The 24,171-nt window shown below is 33.0% G+C and overlaps 1 protein-coding gene across 2 annotated transcripts in view; it reads right to left on the bottom strand.

Annotated features, from left to right (window-relative positions):
* Positions 1 to 24,171, bottom strand: part of LOC118199210 (uncharacterized) — an 85,020-nt gene that overhangs the window by 37,943 nt on the left and 22,906 nt on the right. For both annotated transcript variants that reach the window (XM_085809498.1, XM_085809497.1), the window contains exon 8: positions 5,247 to 7,722. In XM_085809498.1, the coding sequence (XP_085665624.1) occupies positions 5,247 to 7,722 (2,476 nt within the window). The remainder of the gene's footprint in view (positions 1 to 5,246; positions 7,723 to 24,171) is intronic.

Here is a 24,171-nt window from a genome sequence, read left to right as displayed (position 1 = left end):
TTCAGGATTCCAAATATTAAAAGCATTTGATCTTTTAAACTAGATATCTCAACACTAACACTTTTTGAAATGCCATTACGTCTAATTTTAACACAAAATGCTGAATTTGCTTATACTTGTTATAATACATATTGTTCTAAGTTTTATTTAAAAAAAAAAAATAAGAAGTTATGTATAGTGGCAAAACTCTAGAACAATTTTTATTCTCAATTAAATATTTTAATTGATTCTATTTACAGCTAAGAGTCATTAGAGGATGCCTGTGGACAGTGGCATTTTGTGTGCAAGATCTCCTGTGGAAAACAAGTATTACACACAAGTGACAGAAATAAAAATTTAGCATTTACTTATTGGAAAGTAATTTAAAACATTTTACAACAAAAGCATTATATAACATCTTCACCAACTGACTAATCTCAATATATCCAATTTAAACTGAAATTCAAGGAAATTTAAATATGTTAGCCCCAGTTTTGCATCATATGTTTTTAATATGATGTATGGTTAGTTTTGAAAGAAATTTAAGCCTGACACCTTGATTTGAAAGAATTTACCAAACTGCTGATCAGTGTAATAGAACTGCCTGCCACTCTACTGAAAGTACATTTTTCAGATTTTGAAGTATCGGGAAAGGCGTGCATTTCAATTCAGTGGCCTAAAGCAGGGTTTTTAAAATTTTTTTCAGTCGTGGCCCCTTCTTATCACCGCGATTTTTTCGCGACCCCTGGACCCCATGATATTTATGAAAATTTTGTGCGACTCCATAAGCATTACGCAAACCCAACACACATGTGTGTGAAACTGTCAATTTTTCACTTGTACTGTAATATACTACAGTCAAAAGTCTTTAATCCAGACTTGTCGGGACTTCGGCGATTCCGGATTATAGATCAGCACTTTAAATCTGGTAAGATGGCATGCAGAAATTATAAAATTAAAAATATGGAAATGTAATTAATGAAATAAAGAGCAATTATGATCTAAAGGGTATCAAAATGTACAAAAAAAAAAAAGCTTAATATTTATTTGTTTACTTTATTAAACATTTCTTTCAACGCGTGCATGGGTAAAGCATAACACAGAAAATTGCAACCAGAAAACTATTTGATGTTTATTCATGATATTTATAATGACAAGAAATTTGATTTTAAACCATATCAAAGACGGAGTACATCGAGATGAAATACTACATTTAGTAAGGAATTATAAGCCGAATAAAATAAAAACATCTGCCTTGAAGATAAGGTTAGCATTGACAAATCAACTTCCAGTTCATTGCGCGCCGCATCGTCCCTGCCCCTCCCCCCCGCAGAGCAGCATGAAATTGATAAACATATTTCGGAATGTTTAGAGAATCAAAGGATATGCCTTTATCCATTTTTCGCAGCAATTCCACTTTTTGTTTGATGAAGATTGAAACATTCTTTCGCTTTGTAGATCCTTTGGTAGCTCCAGAAGCGGAAATTCTTTTTTGACATAATCGAAAGTTCAAGCTTACTTTTATAAAATTGCTCTAACAGTCTGCAAAAAATAATAAGCCGGATTCAATTAGAAAATTAAGGAACAACGCAATCTGCAACATTAACTGAAATAGATAATTAGATAATTTTAGCTTAGCTTATACCATCCGTTATACATTAAACGAGCATGCATAAACGTATTATGCACATGCGTAAAGGTATCATGCGTATGCGTTGACGCATGTGCAGAAAGTTTGTAGTTTGAGGTCCGGATAGATCATTCCGGATTATGGACATCCGGATTAAAGAATTTTGACTGTATTGTAGTTTTAGGACATTAACTTTAATTTCTAATTTTAAGACATAGAACAAGGACATTAATTTCTTATGTTAAGACATAGAACAATGTGAAAATTTTAAATAAGTAACAGATAAAATAACAGGCTCACATGCAAAGCAAGTAAAATGAACATTTCTATTATGAAAAGAATGTGTCGAAACGTTTTCCTTTTTTCTTTGTTTGTATTATTTTATCTTTTCTGATGCATTTGTGTAAAAATATTTGGTAATTGTAAAATTATTATAATAAGTTAAAGAAATATAAAAAAAGCTAAATTTTTTTACGACCCCCTGCTGCAGATCCACGAACCCTCTTCGCGACTCACAGTTTAAGAAATGCTCGCCTAAAGCATCCCACACATGCTCAGTTGTGTTCAATTCCAGTTAGTAGGTTGGCTATTGCTTTAAAGTAATATCTTTTGTTTCAAAGTATTCTGACACTAGAGATGCTCAATGTGGATGAGCATTGTAACCCATTAACAAATAATTTGCGCCAACAGTATCTCTAAACAGCCTTACACTGAATTCCAAAATCTTGCCTAGATATTTGGACTGGTTACAGAATGCAGAACCTCTATGAAAGATATACAACTCAGTGCGGCCATTTTAGATGATTTCACTCCAAAAGATGGAAAACACTTCTGCAGAAACAGCCCCTTCCTTGAAGAATGGAATACAAGGTTCCTCGGTTCTACAAATCAAAACACATCTAGAACCACATCTGAACTAGTTGGTAAAGAACAGAGAGTCTCTTTGTGCCTCCAAATATGGCAACGCCCCTTTAAATGGGCTCATTCAGAAGTAAGTGGGACAAAAAAATGCTTTTCTCACAAGAAAATCTAACCTTATTAAACCTTTAGGTAGCAGTAAAATGCCTAATTATAGCTTCTACAGATTGCATATTATTGATATCGCATGGGCGACTTACATTTGTGTTCATCTCCTCTTGAAGTCTACCAATCAATGGCCACTTCACCCTTAAATGATTACTCTGAGTCTTTACTAATGAATACTAATAACCATAAAAAATCACACAAGCTTTAACAAAAACTACACACAGAAATTCCAACATGCTTCTATTCTGCACAATGCCAGTCATCCAATTTGCATATTTCCTGCAATAACCTATAAGCAGAAATCTGCTTTTGCATTCAGCTGCAGACAGCTACTGGACACTGATAGAAAGCATTAATCAGTGACCATATGTTTCCAGATTATTCATTAATTTAAATGAGCAAAGCAGAAAATCTTGCATCAGCCATGAAAAAAAATGCTAAAGTTATTCAAAGAGAAAATAAAAATGAAGCTAAAATTTCTGAGTTTTAAGACTCAGTAAATTACAGCTCTGAGAAGTTAATATTATAATTTCTCATTCAATTAAAAATATTATCAACCATGTATATTAAAATCATTTTTATATCAAAATTTAAAACAAAGTAAATTTTTAAGTGTGATGTAAAAAAAGCTTAGAAAATAGTACATATGAAATTTTTTTCTTAGTTAAACAAGAAAAAGGAATTTAAGATAGATTTTAATATTTATAGCCAAGATTCATATATTTTGCTAAACGTGTTTTTTATGAATTAAACAAATGTTATATTTTAAAAACCATTCATGAAACATAAAACAGTAGGCCAAATTCAAAATATGCAAAGTAGGCCAAACAATGATGAGGGAAAATCAATCACACTTATTAAAGACATTTATAGTGGAACCTATAATGGAAAAAATGTGTTTACTTGTTTGTACGAGGGCCATCCAGGAAGTAGATTACGTTTCCGTCTGTGTCCGCTAGGGGCGGGGCTAGCGCGGCCATCTTGGGGTCAGAGCGTTGCGCAGCTCAGTCTGCATCTAGCCGTGCTAGTGAGAGGTTCGTGCTGTGCTCCGTTCAGATACTGTGACGGTTTGAAATGTCTGCGTTAATTGAAAATCCCGCGAGCTGCGAGGTGCGCTCAGTAATAAGGTTTCTGACTGCAAAAAACTGTAAACCGATAGAAATCTATCGGCAGCTTCGTGAAGTGTATGGGGACAACATTATCACTGAAGGTGGAGTGCGTCAGTGGGTCATAAGATTTCAAAATGGCCGAACCAATGTTCACGACGAAGATCGAAGTGGGAGACCCAGCATAGTGACCGCCGAACTTCTCGAAAAAGTCGATGCTAAAGTCCGTGAAAATCGAAATTTCACAATAACGGAACTTTCTTTGAGTTTTCCACAAATTTCGCGAAGTTTGTTGCACGAAATCATCAGCGAAAAGCTTGGTTACCACAAGTTTTGTGCAAGATGGAAGGCAAGAAGAGGTAACGAAGTGGTTGAAGGCGCAGGCGGCCGAATTTTTCGACGAAGGAATTTCCAAGCTCGTACATCGCTACGATAAATGCCTTAATTTGTATGGTGACTATGTAGAAAAGTAGTATTTGAGTGTGGCTTTCATCTGTATATAATAAAATTTGTTTCCTATACTTTGTTTATTTTTTTAATCCAAAACGTAATCTACTTTCTGGATAGCCCTCGTATGATTATTCACACTCCTTATAATATGTTACTCTAATAAAGACATTCAAGAACAAAACCCTGAAATTTTTCAAAATTCAACTTTAGACTGATATTAATTACCACTTACCACAGTAATTAGTTGGCTGCCTTGAAATACAACCTTTTCTCTAAAATTAATGTCAGTATGTGGTTCTGGTTTAATATACAATTCTGCAAGCTTTTTTCATATCTTTATAAATGCAGATTTTCAAAATTTCACAAAAAAATTCTCTAGCTATGTTTTACCCCCAAAAAACAGCAATACATTTGAAATTTTATTATTTAGCAAATTATTAAGCTTCAAATTCATAAAATGAGTTATCCCTCTTTAGGAATGAAGTCATTTTTTAATTCCCTGAGAAAACATTTTCACTACAACTACACATTGTAGTAAGAAGTATATTACTGATATTATACCATCAGTAAATAATAATAAACAAACAGCATTAAATGCACAGTTAAATGAAATCTAAAAATACTTCCATGAACATCAACTTTATATTGTCCTAGTTTAAGGAATAACATCATGATCACACTACTGCTTAAACTTTAAAATTTGACAACTACTGCTCAAGGGCTAAAATTTGAGCCTGCTTTTTATAAATGAAAAGAAAAATCTAAATTTGTGCTAGAACAATGCAAAATTAATATCATTCTATAAGTTATCATTCGACATAAAATTAGAAAATATGCTTATTGCTACAATTCAATACATTCGCTAACCTTTATTCTAATATCATTTGGAGTTATTAAAATTGCACATTTAAAAATTTGTCTTTTATTACTACCTTAAAAATCATTTGATGTTTTTACTTATAAACAAACCCTTGTTAGAAAAAATGAACCTTGGGAACAAAACTTTCAAAAAGCATTATAAAAAATTCAGAAAAATATAACTTAATAATACACACCAAGTTTTCTAGGGAGTATGAACCATCATAGAAAGCTTCAGAATCCACTTCCAGAAAGCTATCAGATGCAAGACTCCATCCTCCACCTTCAGTATAAGAATCTTTCCTGACTGTCTGATTTTCCAGACTTTCAAATGAACCTTGGAAGGCACTTAAATCAAAGAAATCAGTTGCCTGATATGTTTCACCTTTACTGTCAAGAACATAATGATCTGAGTTTAGTGGTTGACTTCTAATTAATTCATTTTCATCCATATCAATACTGTATAAATTATCAGCATTGTGAAGTGGCACAGTTAATTTAGTTTCATTAAAAATTTTATTGCAATCAGTAACATTAGATACTGCTTTACTTGGCACTAAAATATCACTATCAGGTACATCTCTATCAATAATAAATTGAAAATCTTCCTTTACTTCTTCAGAGTGTAATGAAACATGCTCAGGCATAACTAATTCATTGTCTAATATTGAAGAAATACTATCATTATCAAAGGTAACTGCACAAAACAAGCCTCTTAAAAGTTCTTCAGCTTCTTCATTTATTTCCTTACGAAGAGCTGATTTATCATACAAAATAGCTTTTTTTGTTTTTTGCAATTCTCTCGCATAATCCTTATCTATTTCTTTCTCCCATATATATTCTATTCCACTGCTATCTTCCATGCATGTACTTCTGCCCATCATTTTTTGACAATTTTGCATTAATCGGCTTGCCTGCAAATTAAAATTATCTTCATTTAGAATATTTGCTGTCTTATCTATTTTAGAATAGTATAAAAGATTGTGGACATTATCTGTGTTTATTTCATTATCTCTAAATAACTGAACACATTTCAATTTATCAACTATTCCTGCATCAGTATTTTCACAGTTTTTATTTAACTGAATGAAAGAAACCTGATCAACAAATGATGATGATGAATCATTTCTTACTTTCACTTCAAAAGGAAGAGTTTCTCTATTGATGCAGAGTGCTTTTTTTAATAACTTTTGCCCTAAATAATTGTCTGGAACTACCGAAGCTGATGTCAGTTCTCTTCCAAAACTATTTTTGGAAGTAAAATTAACATTTATTGCACTACGCTTATGGTCTTCCCGTTCTACTTCTGTGAAATGTAACTTAAAGTTCTGTTGAATGGGTTGAAAATGAGTTTTGGATGATGTAAATAAATTTTCTTCATCAGAATTAAAAATTTCACATGAATCATTATCAGAATAAAAAATCTCATCCTCCTTATCAGTTACATTTAGTATATTTTGATATTTTCTATAAGGCATAACTTCTGAAAATTTACTTTCTTTCTGCTGATTCAACAAACAAGAACTTTTAAATATCGGAAATAAAGTACTTTGATTGGGCTGAATGCATTCTTCTACATTTTGCTGAGGGCAAGGGCATATATCCCCCACATTTATATTCTCGGAAGTTAGGGTTTTCAATGATGATGCACAGAACATGGTATTTCCATGATCATTTGAAATGGTGCTAAAAATAGCACTACCACACTGATCTTTTGCCAAGTTGTGCACTTCCAAATGCCGAATAAATGCACTGTTCGAGAGGCATGTAGAGGCTTTTACATCAGTTTTAGTAGAAGACTCTAAAAAACACTTTAAAGTATTTTCTTTGTTTATAGAGGAATTAGAAAATAAAGGATTTTCAACACATTCCACTCTGAGAGACGAATGCAATGGCAAAGTTGGTTTGATGAACCTACATGACTGATCTCCAGAATGCTTAGTTACACAATTTGAAGAATCTGAACCAACTTCACTTTCTTCATGATCAAAATGTATACATGTTTTCCCTTGAAAAAACACACTTTTGTGAGCGATAACATCTGATTTCTCGAACAAAATTTTGCTACAGTCATTATTTTCTAATTCCTTATGGACTGACTGAATATGTTCAAAGCTGAAAATTGTCTCTGCCACTCTACAAGCAGGCATTTCAGCAGTTAAACTTAAGAGGTTTAATTTGCTATACAAGTAATTTCTTATTGAACACAAATGTAGATTTTCAAAAGGCAGAGAAAGATATCTGAATTTTAACACAGATTTCATGGACCACATCAAAAGTTTAATGGAAATTTTCTGTTTTTTATTATGGTTATTATTCGACCAGCTGTCAATAAGTGAAACAAGAGCTGTGTTGCTATTGCTATGGGGAGACAATTTTAAGTTGTTAGCTATTACTGTCTTTTCTTGTTTTGAAGAAATTACTGCAGTATTTTCATTTTTGTATACATTTTTTATGGCTTTTAAGGAACTATATGGAATGACAGGTTGGAAACTCTTATTTTCTTTCTTTTGGACATTTGAATTATTGTATGTTGGTTCATATATTTCTTCTAAATCACATTTTGTTTTCATAAAACAATTTCCACACCACACATTTTTTGCAAATTCCGGCTGGTTTAATTCAGGTTCTTGTTCAATTCTGCCAGTGAGAGGAGGGAAAGCAGCAAAGTATCTAAGAAAGAAAGAAAGATATAAAATTTCCTGTGAAAATAAATGTCACTTTTAGCATTTAACTATGATAACACTAACTAACCATAAAACCTGATTGTAAATAACAGTAGTTTCCAGAAAAAAAGAGAAAGAAGTGTTGGGAAAAATGGCTTATTTAATACATTTTAAAAAATACAACAGCAAAATCATGAATAATTCAGGTGATGTACATCAGCAATATCAGATAACTGAAAACCAAGATAAAATTTTAAAAATGACCGATTTATTAGCCAAAATTTCAGGGTACAAAAATTTTGTTAATTTACACAATACAGCATCACTTTTAAACCTATACCATCAAGTGACTTTAATGTATTAAACGCACACTGGTGAAATAAATTAAGAGAATTTTCATATTTGATCTACGATCTCCAGAACTACTGGACAGATTTTAATTAAATTTGGTGTGAACATAGGTTGATATAATACAAACAAAATAAACATTCAACAGTTATAATAGACACACATGTTCGTGTGTAACATTCATGGGAGTCTGAAGGTCTGAAACAGCGGTTGCAAAAGGCACAAAAGAAATGGGTTAACAGGAGGTATGGTTTCTTCTTACAGCCATACAGACCTCGCAGCGTGATGTCATATTGGAGTAAGGCAGTTTATCAGTGCCTGTGGCTTCAGGTCCCACTCATTCCGCAATGCAGTTTTCAGTTCCTGGTTGGTTCTCGGAGGGGGTTACGAGTTGCAATTGCCCTCCCCAGAGCATTCCAGACATGCTTTATGGGGTTGAGGTGTGCAAACCTGGCTGGCCAATCCATCCGGCGAATATCCTAACTCTCAAGAAATTTGTCGACCAGAAGAGCTCTATGCAGCCTCGGGTTATCGTCCTGTAAGAACTCGAGGCCCACTGCACCCCGGAAAAGGCGAACATAGGGCTCCAAGACCTCATCCCTATACCTCCCACCAGTCACAAAGCCTCTGACAAAGAGAGGTGTGTGGCCATCCAACATGATGCATGGCCAGACCATCACACCGCCATAATTGTTGATTTTGCAGACATTGGAGGTTAGGTAGAGGGTCTCTAGCTCTCTCCATATCTTGGACGGGGGTTGTGAGATGCAATTGCCCTCCCCAGAGCATTCCAGACATGCTCTATAGGGTTGAGGTCTGGAGACCTGGCTGGCCAATCTATCCGGCAAATAGCCTCTCTCTCGAGATATTCGCCGACCAGAAGAGCTCTATGTGGCCTCGGGTTATCGTCTTGTAAGAACTCGGGGACCACTGCTTCCCGGAGGTGAACATAGGGCTCCAAGGCCTCATCCCTATACCTCACACCAATCACAGACCCTCTGACAAAGACGTGGAGAGGTGTGCGGCCATCCAACATGATGCCTGCCCAGACCGTTACACAGCCAACACCATAATTGTTGATTTTGCTGACATTGGAGGTTACGTAACGGGTCCCTGGCTCTCTCCGAAGGTACGGTGAGAATCGGTGTTTAGGCTAAAACGGGACACGTTGGTGAACAGAATGGTTGCCCATTGCTCCATAGTCCAATCACTATGCTGCTGGACTCTCCTGTCTATAGACGTGAGCAAGACACAAACAGCCGGTCTTCTGGCGAACAACCCTCTCTCATTCAGTCTTTTGGAAACAGTCACCCTTGTTACACTGGCTCCTGTGGCTGCCAACAGGTCCTGAAAGAGCTGAGAAGCTGTAGCCCCTCTGTACGCCTCGCTAAAATGGACAAATAGCGATTTTCTCTGGCCATTATGGCTCTTGGAGGACCTTGCCCAGGCTTTCTCTCGATGGATCCAGTATCCTGAAACTCTTTCCATAGGCTACACATGAAGCTGGGTGTTAAATTAAACTCTCTGCATATCTGGACTTGCGATTGTCCTGCCTCTAGCCTTCCCACAATTTGCCACCTCATTCCATCATCTAAATGTTGATGGTTACTCATTTTTACTGTTCCGATGTGAATTTAACAGATTGCTGCAAGATAACACCAACAAATTCACCGAGGTGTGCTAGCGAACGCAATTTGTCTTACCCTCCACACTCTTATAAAGTCTGTTTTTCTGCTGACTTTGCCTACACACGTGTACGCTTACATATTTTACTGTACGAGATTTGCATTTTTATCCAGAAGCAGTGGTTTTTCATTCAGTTCAATTCTTTTCATACAATTCGATAAAATATGCAAATTCTCTTAATTATTTCACCAGTGTATATATCAATACTGTTCTCTGTATAAATGCAATGCACAGCTACAATTGCTTTAATGAAACATACATTATGTAGCCAATGGATACAAGTTTTAAAAATAAAAACATGCCATAGCTACCAACACTAGAATATGAAATACTGGGAGATTCTCATCCACCCCCCCCCCTCCAAAAAAAGTACCAACAAAATTTTCTAAGTTGTCTTAACCATTTCAGCAATACCATTTTAGAAGAACTTCAAATTGATATAAAGCCATTTTACAATTCATAATTCAGGTTAAATACGATTTTGATGTAAAATACATTTGTATTTAATTAGATATTCAAAATTTTACAATCTTTGACTGATTTCATTTTGTAAGTTTCTTAGACTTTTATATTGAGAAAATCCTAATTACGAAAAGAATGCTTTTACTTATCCAAGTAATTTCAAAATACAAATGTACACAGTATTGCATGGAAAACTTTATGATGCACCATACATTCATGTTAAACAATACAAATATTAACTGACTGAACACTGAATCTTCAAGAAAAGTTCTAAAATGCCTAGAGTTAAGAAGGAATTTAGATAAAATGACATTACGCTTAAATCAATAAGGGTCAAAGAATGTAATTTTTGCAATTAATTTCATTAATCCCTGAAAAATACTTTCCATAATAAAGACTAAAAAATCAGGAGATTCAGTGACCTACCAGGAGATGTAATGATAAACCAAGAGAGTTTGCAGTTCTGTGTATATTTGCAGTTTTTTTATATCAATAGCACATTTGTTATAATACAAGGGTCAATCAAATATAAACAAGCCTTTTGTATACACAAAATTTATTTTACAAGAAACAGCTACATTTCTACAAATTATTTTTGTATATAATTCCCTTCTTTTATTATACATTTTCCCCAACGTTATAGTAATTTTTTCATTCCATTGTAGAATGAAGTTGGAGCAGTTGTTAGAATAGTGTCATATCTCAACCTTCCTTTACCAGCATTGCATGATTCATTAAAGCAAACAAATGTTCCAATGGCTATAAGAATACATTTTTAACCAAGAAAGTCTTCCATTTCGAACTCAATTTTTCTGAAAATGATATATGTATATGAATCTACTCATCTAGAAATACATAACAATGTGAAAATTATTTGCTAAAAATCTACAGATAAACTTTAAAAAAAAAAAAAAAGCTGCAATTCAGTAGTTTAAAACATTCAAAATATCACTTTGAAAAAAAAAAAAAAAAAAAAAAAAAAAAAATTGAAAATCAAAACTACTAATTATCAGCTGTTCAACATGAATCTCAGTCACACACATTTTAAATTTGTATACTTTTGAGATATCTATGGTACACCACCAACTATTGGTGAAAATCTGAACTAAATTGCATGTCATGTCATTAAAAAATCGCCTCTTTGATACGTCTTAAGATGCAGACAACACTCTCATGTGCCAAATTGCTGATTTTTTTTAAAAATCTGTTCAAATTTAAGGAATGCCTTGTATGATCGGAATTTAAGCAAACTTAGACACCTGCAAAACGTTTTCAAATTGCTAATCATCAACAAAATACTGAAAACACATAAATTTATATGTAAATATCACAAAACCCACATTTTTATAATAATTTTATATTTATACATGAATGATTGTATAATTAATAGAAAGATACCAAAATTCTAGAAAATGCTGCTGTAATCTATCAGTCATGCTCATTACAAATGTGATTACAAAGCAGCTTATGTTATAATGAATCATACAACCCTTACCTGTCATTGTCTGAACATTACCAATTAAAAGGAAATAAATGAATTTTCCTTCCATTAAACCAGTTTAACGGAGATTTCATACATGAAATTTTATCAATAATAATAATTTTGATGGACAACTGCAATATATTTATTTTGCTGACAGTTGGTGCAAGTATTAGTGTCAGTATAAACAGATGGAGCTTTTGAAAGGAAAAATTGTAAAATCAATAGACAGAGAAGTACAATTTAAAATAAATATAGTTGTAAGTAATCAAACTTCATCATGCTTACTGAAATAACTAACATTTTTTACATCTTTAGCAGCAGAATAAAAAGTTATGGATGGCTTTTAAATCACAATGAACTACAAGTTATCCAGATGAATGAATATGATAACATTAAAACTTAACAACTATTTATTCAGTTAAATGCAGCTTAAAGTTACTACTGTTAATTAAAAATTCTAGGTAAGTATAATACTACATTCTACCAATATTAGAATTCCACAACTAGCATTGCCATTCCACAAGAGGGAAAAGTAAAAGAAAAACTTAAGTTGAAATTCACAGGTGAAGCAGTAGTTAAAAACTGATATTAATTATTTTACAATCTGTAACATACTCCCATCTATGCAATTCAAATTTAGAGCAAGCGGAATTTTCAAATTTGTGAATGTAAACTTAAATCGTAATCAATTGTGTAACTTAAATAAAAAACAAAGTTCACAAGTGTCTTCGGATGAGGAATTTTTATAGTTCTCCCTGATCTACTTTTGGGAGGATGCTTCACTTTAGTGGTATGTGTTTCCAATGGAAGAGTCTGGAATATCATATCAACAGATATGTCATTTTTCATCCTTCAAGCCTTCAAGACATCAAAATCAGTTTTTGCCAACACTTCTAATGGATAAATTATGAAAAAGGACATGTACTCTCACCCATGGAGGTTCTTACTCTCACAACTCTTGGAGCACCATATTTTCCAGGACATGCCTCTGAAATTATTCTAAAAGGCCAATGGATGTGTTAGAAATGATTATGCCCATTTAGAACAACATCAGTGTTTGAAAGATCATTTCTTCTTACTCCTTTATATACTAAATGAACAAGATATTCATTTCTAAATCTTTGTCTAATATTTTCACATAATTTCTGCATGTACCTTATATGCCTTTTATCAAGAATGATCAGTCTACTGTTTTATCAAGAAAGGTCTAGTTTCACTGTAGCTGCCTCCATGAGTAAACATTCTGTGTGTCAGTGGTACCAATTTATTTGAATCATCTTGTATGTAGGTCAGCGGTCTAGCATTTATACTGACTCACAGTCACACAGGATCTTGCTGAGCTCTTTATAATCTATGGACGATTTTCCTAGCATTTGGCTCAGAAAGAGCACTTTTACCATCCGCTCCACCACCCACCTCACCATGCTGGAATAAATTTCCAAGTGATCTTCTGAGCAGTTGAGTAGATGGCTATCTTGTCCCAATCTCTTCCAAATGCACTATTTGTTCCTACAAAATTCATGCCATTATCAGAGTAAAGAACTGAAATGTGGCCTCTTTTCGCAATGAAAAGGGCTTGAATGTAAGCATCTGTAATGAGTTAATTTTAAATAAACTGCTTGGTAAACAGTGCAGGTAAATAAAATGTTCCAAGCTTTACCTTTTGACTTTAGCTGGAGAGAACCAGCACACTCTTTCTCTAGGTAGCAGAGCAAAAGGAACTTCCATCGGTTTAGATCAGTAACACTTGCATATTACACATTTAAAATGAACTTCTTTCACTAACTTCTCAGCTCAGAATCCAAAACCTCTCCCTAAGCTTGGCAAGTAAGACTGAAGAACTTGCATGCATTTTTTCATGCTCTTCATGAATTAGCTTCAGTATGACACCAGAGGCAGATAACAGAATTAGGAACCTGAAATCCTCTTTTTCATCAATGTTCACAAACTTGGTTCTCATTCTCAGAAGCCCTTCTCCATCTTTTTAATAAGAAACTTTTGATGTTGAAAAGTCATTAACTGTTCAACTTAAAAACCACAACTTCTGCTTGTATGAATTCTTCATAACTCAAATAACTCGACCTACCTTTAATTTGCTTTAAATAACCTACGTTTTAATTTGTTTTCATAAGAAATGTTATGGAGAAAATGTAGAATCCATGCCACTATACTAATATTTCTTTTACAGGTGGAAAAATGATCAGGAAAATTTTTGTTACTTGAGTATCCACCATGGAGGATACGATTTCTCTTTAATCACTTTTTCTTCAATGACATCTCATCCTGTATTGCTAACTGGCCATTCGAGAAGTGGATGATACAACCAGCTGGGACCTCCCACATTTTGATTTGCACAACTGCTGTGCTAAATAATCCCTACTTGGCAGGTCTGCAGGATTCAAAGATCCAGGAATGGTCTCTCCATGTTTGGACAAGCGTCAGATTCCTAATTTCTGTAACATGGTTCTGAACACCCCATGAGTCTTCTTTTTCTAGTTTTACTCTGTACCAGTCATAGATGAGCAGTGCGTCCATTACCAACTCACAGAAAAACAAATAAGCAAGTTTGCTCGCATGAATGAAAAATGTAACATATGTGCGAGTCCTTCATCACAGTTGGCACCTTCACAGGTTGCAAATATTCAAGCTCATTTTAGCCATTCTACAAAATTTTGATGTGTTTTATATCAACTTCTTCACCCCGACTAAAATTTCTACAAATTTTGAAGTCAGTTTCAAAATCACCGTACGAGTTACCCCAGAGAATCAAAAACTTCATGCAAAACCATAAAATAATTCTTTTTGTGACTAATACATTTGTTACTTCTTTCACATCAGGCATATTTATGGAAAGGGTATCACAAGGTCTGCCCCACATTATTCCTAGAATTTTTGTTGGACTTACTACAGATTCAGATGAGTTAGTGCACTCCCACTCTCATAAATCAAATTGTTTTTCAGCCACATTTTCAGTACAAACCTCAATAAATTGTTTAAACTCCGAGTTTTCATGCTAGTCAAGCAACTATCCACACGGAAGCTGAGCATTACTTTTCAGAATATCTTCAGTTACATTTTTAATTTCCTCGCATTGCTTCATCTAGTTTCCTTTCTAAATGATATCAGATGGTACACCCAAGAAAGAATGGACAGCATAAAATACCAAAGACAACTCTGCGATGACAATAATGCTTGAGCTTTCCATCTTCACAGAAGTAAAATAAAATCTCTATCATTTTTACAGAGATTAATTTGCAAAAACGCTTTGTGTATATCAGTGCCAATACCAAATTTATACAAGAAAAACTTTGCTATTATGGAAAGAATTAATTCAATCAAATTCAATCTCTTTCCTCCCACAATTATCGAGAATGGGAGTTCCTTTTTGTTTAAAAGAAGCATTAAACATAGGTCTAATCTCAGTCATACTGCTCTCCTCCAGCACGTCGACAGGGCAAATAATGACAAGATGCCTTTAATTCTTCTTTAGAAAACTCTTCAATGATGCCCTCTTGCTCCCACTCATTGAAGAACTCTGCATGCTTTTCATATAACTCTTAAGTTTGAGCTTACGAGTGGTCACTTGTAACCCCTTTAGTGCCAAATTAAAATTATCTGGCAATGGTAAATGAACATCAACGTCCATGATGGACTAACAAGAAAATGTTCATCAACTTTAACAGTCCTTAACAAATGTTCCATTGAGGCCTCATAAATTCTTTAGTTTTCTGTTCCGAAGGATCTTGTATCTCTAAGGAACCCAATCCCTACATTTCAGAAATACTCATTTCCTTTACGAAAAGGGAAGTTACCAGCATAGCATTCGTTAAAGATATCACTCTATCAGGGGATCTATTTTTTGGGACCATGAATCTAGGCCTGCTCTAATAAGGACTTCCTTACTATCTGATAGTAGCTTGATATTCATGGTCTGAAAGAACACCTTTGGGCCATGAGGATACTCATTTCAGAACTTGCAACATTTTTCTTCTCTCTTCTCAGATTTCCTGTTTTTTTTTTTTTTTTTTTTTTTTTTTTGGAGCATCCAGAGTATCACAAAAGAGTGCCATGTTTTTTACAAAATGCTACACATTTCAGAAACACGTTGCACTTATGAACTAGCTGTCCAGCCACCAGGCATGCAAAGTATCACTGTTTATCTCATAAAATACTCTGCTTTTCTGCAAAACTCATCTTTTGAGCAGAAAAGCAGTAAGAGCTGAGGTGTTTCCCAGAATAGAAAACTCCAAACGCAGAAGAAGGAGAAACGCCGGTTGGTGTAGTCCTTTCAAAAGCTGTCTTCATTCAATGATGATTAAAACATGATGGATAAATACAGAAAGGAGGTGTGGCCTCACAATATTCACACTAAAAATGTAAACTAGTACTCAAAGACTACACAATTTAATTTTAATCTAAGCTGGCTCAGTAACTCTATCGCTGTAACCAATTCAAATGCCAGTAGCAATAATGCAAAAACGAATAATTACAAAGGATCACAGACGGCAGGATGCAGTGTGCAAGAGGAGGCCAGAAACACATTCTGTCTTACAATACAAAAATCTCAGTTTAAAAACTATCTAACAGATGTGCATTCTGGTGAGGAAATGGAACATGAAAGCCAAAGTAAAGGCAGAAATTATAAACTACTAGTTAATTTGCATAATAATAATTGTACATATCTTTGAAGAATAATTTTCATTCTCTTTATATATCCATTTATTTCTTCAATACCTTTCCCCTTCATTTTAGAATTTTTGGATTTAACTAAAGACTTGTTATTCTAAAAAACTAAATGCATTAAGGATATACAGAAAAAAACTGCTAATTTTATTTCTTTAGTAATATGAACATTCAGAATAAATGAAATGAGATATAGTAAGGCCAGGTTACAGAGCTGGTGTGGCAGAATTTTCAGAATTTAGTGACTTCAGACATTAAACAGCAGAATTTACGATCTACAGATGTTACATCAGGTAGTATGATGCATTGAGATATACGAGATGAATTTTTTAAAATCAGTTTTCATTTTTTTTTTTTTTTTTTTTTTTTACAAACAGAAAATTTCATTTCCATATATGCCTGTACATGTGATAAGATTAGAAACATTTTTCATATTTTTCATGCCTGTGTCTAGTGAAAAGTAGAGAAAATAAAGGAAGGATAAACATGCGAAGAAAAAAGAAAAGGGGTCGGCAACCTGCGGCTCGCGAGCCACATGCGGCTCTTTAGTTCCATACACAACTATTATTTATTTTATATAAAAAAAAAGGGACGAACTGAAGAAGAGCATCGAGAATTCAATAGGGATTGGATGCAATCGTTCGCTTTCATATGCAACTCAGATGGCCTTCCGACTTGTCTCATTTGCCACAAAAAACTCGCACACAATAAGAAATCAAATTTAGAAAGACACTTCACTAAAAAACATACTGAGTTTGCTAGTAAATATCCAGCTGGCGAAGAACGGAGAAAGCTGTCGACGAGCTCCAAAAACAAAAACAGCAATCAAGTTCCATGTTAAGTAACTGGACGCAATGCACAAGTAATGTTAATCTGGCAAGCTTCGTGGTATCATTAGAAATTGCAGAAAAAGGCAAACCATTCACAGATGGTGAGTATGGCAAAGATTGCTTCATACGTGCATCTGAAGAACTGTTTCGTGATTTCAAAAACAAACCAGAAATCTTGAAAAAAATCAAAGATGTGCCACTATCCGCTAAAACAGTATAAGACAGAATAGCTAAAATGTCTTCAAATGTAACATATTTGCAGGTGGAAGATATTCTACTTTCTTCTGCCTCATCACTTGCTATAGATGAGTCTTGCGACATAAAAGACACGGCACGAGTTGGCTTTTTGTCAGGTATATGTCTTCCCAAGACCCAAAAGAAGAACTTATAGGATTGCTACCGCTCTCGGGAGGGGAAGATATCGTGAATGCCGTGCAAAAATGCCTTGAAGACAATAAGATGGATTTAAATAAATTGTTTCAATAGCAACTGATGGAGCCAGAAGTATGACAGAGAAAAATAAAGGGGCAACAATGATTCTTCAGAGCAAAATAGACCACGAAATTCTTATGTTTCACAGCATAATACACCAAGAAGCGCTTTGTGCCCAAACATTTCTGGCCGAAATAGTTGAGGTCATGAATTTGGTAATCAAGATTGTTAACAGCATCTTGTCAAAAGCACTCTACCATCGTCAGTTTAAAGAATTCTTAAACGAAATGGAGACTCAGTATTCCGATTTCCTTTTTCACAATTAAGTACGATGGCTTTCCAAAGGAAAAGTGTTGAAACGTTCTGCTTTGTGCTTGAATGAAATAAATACATTCCTAAATGAAAAGGCATCTATCACCCTGAATTAGAGAATGACAAATGATTGCAAAAATTTTTACTTTATGGTGGATGTCGCAGCGAAATTAAATGAGCTGAATCTAAAACTGCAAAGAAAGGGAAACCCAGCCTATGTTTTGGTAGAAGAATCCGTTTGTTTTGAAGAAAAATTAATTCTTTTTGCAGAAGATATTCAGAGTGGTAAATTACTTCATTTTCAATTTCTAAAGCAATATCGCGATAAAAGCAGTGCAACTGTTGACACAAATTACTTCAGCACAGTTATAAAAAAAAATTAAAGATGAAGCTGACAGATTTGAGCAATTCAAAACCAACAAAATCACTCTAGCATTCATAGTAAATTCTCTCAACACAAATAGTAACGAAATCCACATTGAGCCATTTGGAATTGATACTGGATCTCTGGAAATGCAATTGATCGATTTAAAAAGTAAAGTTTTGTGGAGTGGAAAATTTACAGAGATGAAAAGCAAGTTGGAAGAACTGGAGGTCCAGAAATGTATGTATGTAGCGCAACAAAAAGCTTTAAAAGACAGCTTTCAAAGAAACACCGCAAGTTGAGGCACTTATAGTCTTCCAGATTGCTACGGTGAGGTGAAGAAGTTGGCATTTCGAGTGCTGACTATCTTCGGATCGACATATTCCTGCGAGGAAGCATTTTCTTGCATGAATATAATTAAAAGTACAGTAAGAAGCCAATTAACAAATAAAAATTTAGAGTCATGTTAGAAACTTAAAACAACAAGTTATGAGCCAAATTCATCCAAACTTTCTAAAACCATGCAAAGCCAACGCTCCCATTGAATTTGTTTGCTAAAATGTATTTTATTGTTTTTTTTTTTTTTTAATTTTATTTTAAGTACAAGTTACATTGTTTAGTAAAGTTTAAATTTTCTACTTGAATAACCATGCAAAGCCATCACTCCCATTGAATTTGTTTGCTCAATTGTTTGTTATTGAAGTACAAGTTAGTGTTGTAAGTAAATGTTTGTTTTAATTTTTTACTTAAATAATAAGTAATTCTCTAATAATGCCCTATGTATATTATCTAATTTGTTGTGAAAAACACTATTTATACACGAATAAATAGATATCTTTTATAAATAAATGGATATTTTTTTCTTATGTATAAATAGATTAGTTTTTTTTAAATCAAAAAACTTTATTTATGCGAGTACTATTTATTGTTGGGATTAAAAAATTGTGTGGCTCTTTAAAAACTTTGAAATTTTGTAAATTGCAATTTTTGACTCTTCCGACTCAAAAGGTTGCCGACCCCTGTTCTAGTATCATAAGTAAAACATTCAAATATAATGTTTTCACTGTTCATCCAAAAAACAAATTCAGCGCAGACTTTCTGTAAAATATATCCATTACATATTAATATCATGAACACATTTTTCATTCTGTTACAATTTTCTGTAATCTTCTAGAATCATGGGTCCATAAATTTTGCCTTTAAATTCTCTTAAATTTTCCAAGTTGCAATGTCTAAAATCCCAAAGAAAAATGACCCCTACCAATTCTGTAACAGCACAAAGGCAGAAATATTTTGGAAAAAAATCAGAGGGAAAATTGTAAAATTAATTTTATAGAGAAAACAAACCTATTCTGAGACTATTACATGGGAAAAACTCTTACGAAGAAAAAATTAAAAAGAACACATTTTTAATTAATTACATTATTTTGATAAAAACTGTTTCATAAATTGCGCTTTACACCATTTATTACCTTTTTTATTTTTCAGATTCAAAATACTGTATAATATATCACAAAAATGGAAGCAATGTCGCTTTATAATACGACAGTGAAAAATATTTTTTAAATGTTATTTCTTAAATATAATTTCAATAATAATGTAATGATAATTTCAGTAATTATTTTAATGGAATTTATCAATATTATGAGGTTTTAAAAAATTGTCAAAAAGCTCTCAGCTCTCCACTAAGAAATTTTCTATAGAAACTGATCTTGAAATCACCAGAATGTTGATAAGTCGTCTAATTTAGAAATATTTAATAAAAGACTTCACATTTCTAAAAGCGAAAAGTTGTTTAAGAGCTCTTCATTAGAAAAAAAATGAAATAATTTTGATATTCTTGTTTCAGTTCTTGCCCAGAAACTCGAATATCCCACCATTCATATTAGAAATACGAACAAATTATAACCCGTGAACCCATTCAAAAGATAACCATGCTTGTCAATGACATGCCAAAATTATTGCTCGAAAATGCCAATTCACGCTGAAAATGGCAGTCATAAAAACAGACAGAAATTTCAGGTGATTAAGGACTTTCTGCTGATTTTGGGCAAAATTAAGGACATAAGGGTCAAAAATCAGTTCCAAAAAAACCTAAGGATTGTTAAGGACCATATGAACCCTGTCTGAATACACTCATAGTAGCTTGACAGGGTTCGTACACATTTCTGCGCATGGAAATTAAGTACTTTTAAGGACCATTAATGAAAAAAATTAAGGACCTATGAGCAAGTGGGAACCGAATAAATTCAATTAAAATTATTATCTATGCCCGAACTTCACTTTTGTAATTCCCAGAGCCAGATTTAGACTTGATAAGGCCCTAAGCTATGCGAGGTATGGGGCCATTTATGAGTCTATTATACTATATTTTAATTTTCTGGGGGTCCTAAGCTATAGCTTACACAGCTTATACGTACATCCTGCACTGGTAATACCATCCTAAAAATAAAATATATCTGTAAGTAGGATGCATTATTATTAAAAATGAATTAGTTAACATAATTATTGATAAGTTTGAGAATAAAATAAATTTTATGAAATTTAGCAAGTAGCATTAAATATTTTACACACATAATAGTTGGAAATATTTGAAAGAAGATAAGTGACATTTTATTTACGTTTTATTAACAGTTAGCTTTGTGTTTTTTTTTTTTTTTTTAAATATCTCATTTTGTCATATAGTTGCATAGCTGTTAAGTCTAGAGGTTTAGTAAATAACAGGTAGATTTTATGTCAAGCAGCATAGGTTAAAATGAGAAGTAAGATCATAATCAACATGATTCATAACAAAAGACTGGATGTTGTCACCACCGCTGCTTGCCTACAGAGAAACTTGGAAGAAACCTGAAAGGCCTTATGTAGGCACGGTGGTAAGTTTTGAAAGTTAGTTGGTTTCTGTCTGATGCAGTAAGTGTCGTAGCTTCGTGTAGAGTTCCAGGGGTTGTAAACCAGTTAATACTTATTAAGGTTCAAATAAGCCATTAAAGCACCAAAGGTTACGTTGTTTTGTATTATTTTAAGTCTCACTAGATGCAAAGAATAAGTTTTACATGAATTTTTACATTTTTGTGTTTTACCTTGTAACCACAGTAAGAATTAATGAAATTCAATAACTCGCTTTAATATGCAGAGATAATTTTTAAGGATAAGCAGTTAGCTATAAATAATTAAATTAGATAGTTAGATAACCTTAGTCATTATGGATTTACATGAGCACTATTAAATTTTATTTATTTTTTAACAATATTTGTTAAAAAAGCCCTATTAAAATCCCAATCTAATAAAATTTCACATTTTAAAATACATGTAATTTATGACATTGATTCTTAAACGATATTAGGATAATTATTACACATTAATTGCTACAAAACACAAGTGTTTTGTAACAAGAACATTCAACAAAATATTTATGTGTCTTTTTAATTTGAAGCCTTCCCAAACATTTTGGCTAATTTATACCAATTTACTTCTCTTTTCTAACAATCAGAAATTTGTCTCAATACGCAAACTTAGTGTTTTCACTAGTTTTGGGGTCCTTTATCTCCTAACTTGCCAACCTCTCCACAATGCATCTATGAGAGTTTACTTGATCTGGTAAAAGTTAAATAGTCCAAAACCTATTGACAGGCTTCAAGCAAATCATGTCTGAAAATAACTACAATGTCAGGCAAAGGTTTAAATAAGCCTCTTATTTAAAAAGAACTTAAACATAAAGGCAAGTTCTGATGCTAACAAAATCAGTTAAAGCTCATGGTGATATAATTAAACAAGAACAGTCAAATTCAAGCTAAAAATGTGGACTAGTGGTCATTCATTGTGTATAGAAAGAGATCATCATGATGCATGTGGACTTAGTGGTCAAAGACTATGCAGTTTAATTTTAATTTAAGCTAGCTGAATAACTCTATCATATGAGGACACAGAAATGAGAAATTATAGTAAAGATTGAAATCATAAACAACAAGGTAATTTACATAATAATAACTGTACATATCTTTGAAGAATATTTTTTTTATGTATTCAGTTTCTTTATTCAAGATGATTCCTTTCCACTCTAGAATTTTCAGATTTAAATAAGGATTTCTGTTATTCTAAAAAAATGCATTTAGAATGTATAGAAGAAATATGAAAAATATATGGTAAGGGTCGGTTACAGAGCTGGTGTGGCAGAATTTTTAGAATTTAGTGACACACACCAAGCAAAAACATCTAGAAATGACAAAACTTTCAGAATTTTAAGCAGACATTGGAACAAAATTTAGAAAGGCACTAGGCAGCAGAATTTAGGATCCACAGAGACTGCATCAGGTAGAAAAATCCCTAGCTCTAGCTCTGTGTGTGATGCATTAAAACATAGATTAATCTTTAAAATAGCAAGTTTTCATTTTTTTTTATTTCTTTAATTCCCCACCTGTTCATGTGATAAGATTAGAAGCATTTTTTGATATTTTCCATTCTTGTGTCTAATGAAAAGTAGAGAAAATAAAGGGAAGATAAAGATTCTAGTATTAGAAGTAAAAACATTCAAATATTATGTTTTCATTGTTCTTCCAGACTTTCTCCAAAAAGTAAGAAATTCATCGCAAACTTTCTGTAAAATACACCCCTTACGTGTTAATAATACCATGGAGACATTTTTCATTTTATCACATAGTTCTTTAATTTTATAGAATCGTGAGTCTATAAATCTAGCCTTCAAATCCTCTCCAGCCTTCAATGTCTAAAGTCCTAAAGAAAAATTATCCCTACCAATTCTGTAACAGCAAAAAGCCAGAAATATTTTGAAAAAAAGAAAAAGAGGGGAAAAGTGTAAAATTAATTTTATAGAGAAAACTGATACATAATCTGAGAACTCTGAATATTCTGAGAAAATTACATGGGAAAAACTCTTACTATGAAAAAATTGGGAAGACATTTTTAATTAATTACATAGCTAATTTTGCTCTTGCTAAGAACAGTTTGGTAAACTGTACTTTATAGCATTATACCTTGTTTATTTTTCAGATTCAAAATATTGCACAATAATATAACTTTGTAATATGACAGAGAAAAATAAAAATACTTTATTTTAATGTAATTTTTTAAATATAATTTCAAAATATTACCATTATTTTAATGAAATTTATCAATGTTACAATGTTTTAAAAAATATTGTCAAAAAATTCCCAGATCTTGGAATTAAAATTTTCTATAGAAACTGATCTTAAAATTGCCAAAATGTTGATAAGACGCCAAATTTAAAACTGTTTAATAAAAGAATTCACATCCCCAAAAGCGAAAATTTGTTTGAGAGTTCTTCATTAGGAAAAATGAATTTCAAAATGCTTATGTTTCACTTCTTGCTTAGAAACTCGAATATACCACCATTTATATTAGAAATAGGAACAAATTATAACCCATTTAAAAGGTAACCATATATGTCAGTGAATCGGTAAAACTATTCCTTCAAAATACTAACTCACACTCAAAATGGCAGTCGTAAAAACAGACAGAAATTTCAGACGATTAAAATTAATGACCTTCTGTTGAATTTGGCCAAAATTAAGGACTTTTAAGGACCAAAAATCCATTCCAAAAAACCTAAGGACTTTTAAGGACCATACGAACCTTGCTTGAACAAGGGTACTGACATTTAATTTCAGGTACAATGTCTCCATTATGAATATGTTGGAAATGACTTCAGAAGGATAGCCAATCCTTAATGTCACCACTAGACTGACTAATCTATCTAAACTCCATGGATTAATTTTCTTTTCAGAACTGGTGAGAGTAACACAGTTTTGAGACTCATCTGCCTCTGGTGATTTTGCATGATTTGGCACCAATTCCAGTTCGAGTTGCCTTATTTTTCCA

Source organism: Stegodyphus dumicola, chromosome X2 (genome assembly GCF_044657685.1).
Source record: "Stegodyphus dumicola isolate Sdum_Otavi_A_Nest chromosome X2, ASM4465768v1".
Classification (NCBI taxonomy): Eukaryota; Metazoa; Arthropoda; class Arachnida; order Araneae; family Eresidae; genus Stegodyphus; species Stegodyphus dumicola.
Note: the sequence above shows the minus strand (reverse complement) of the source record. Positions and strands in the feature narration are given on the sequence as shown.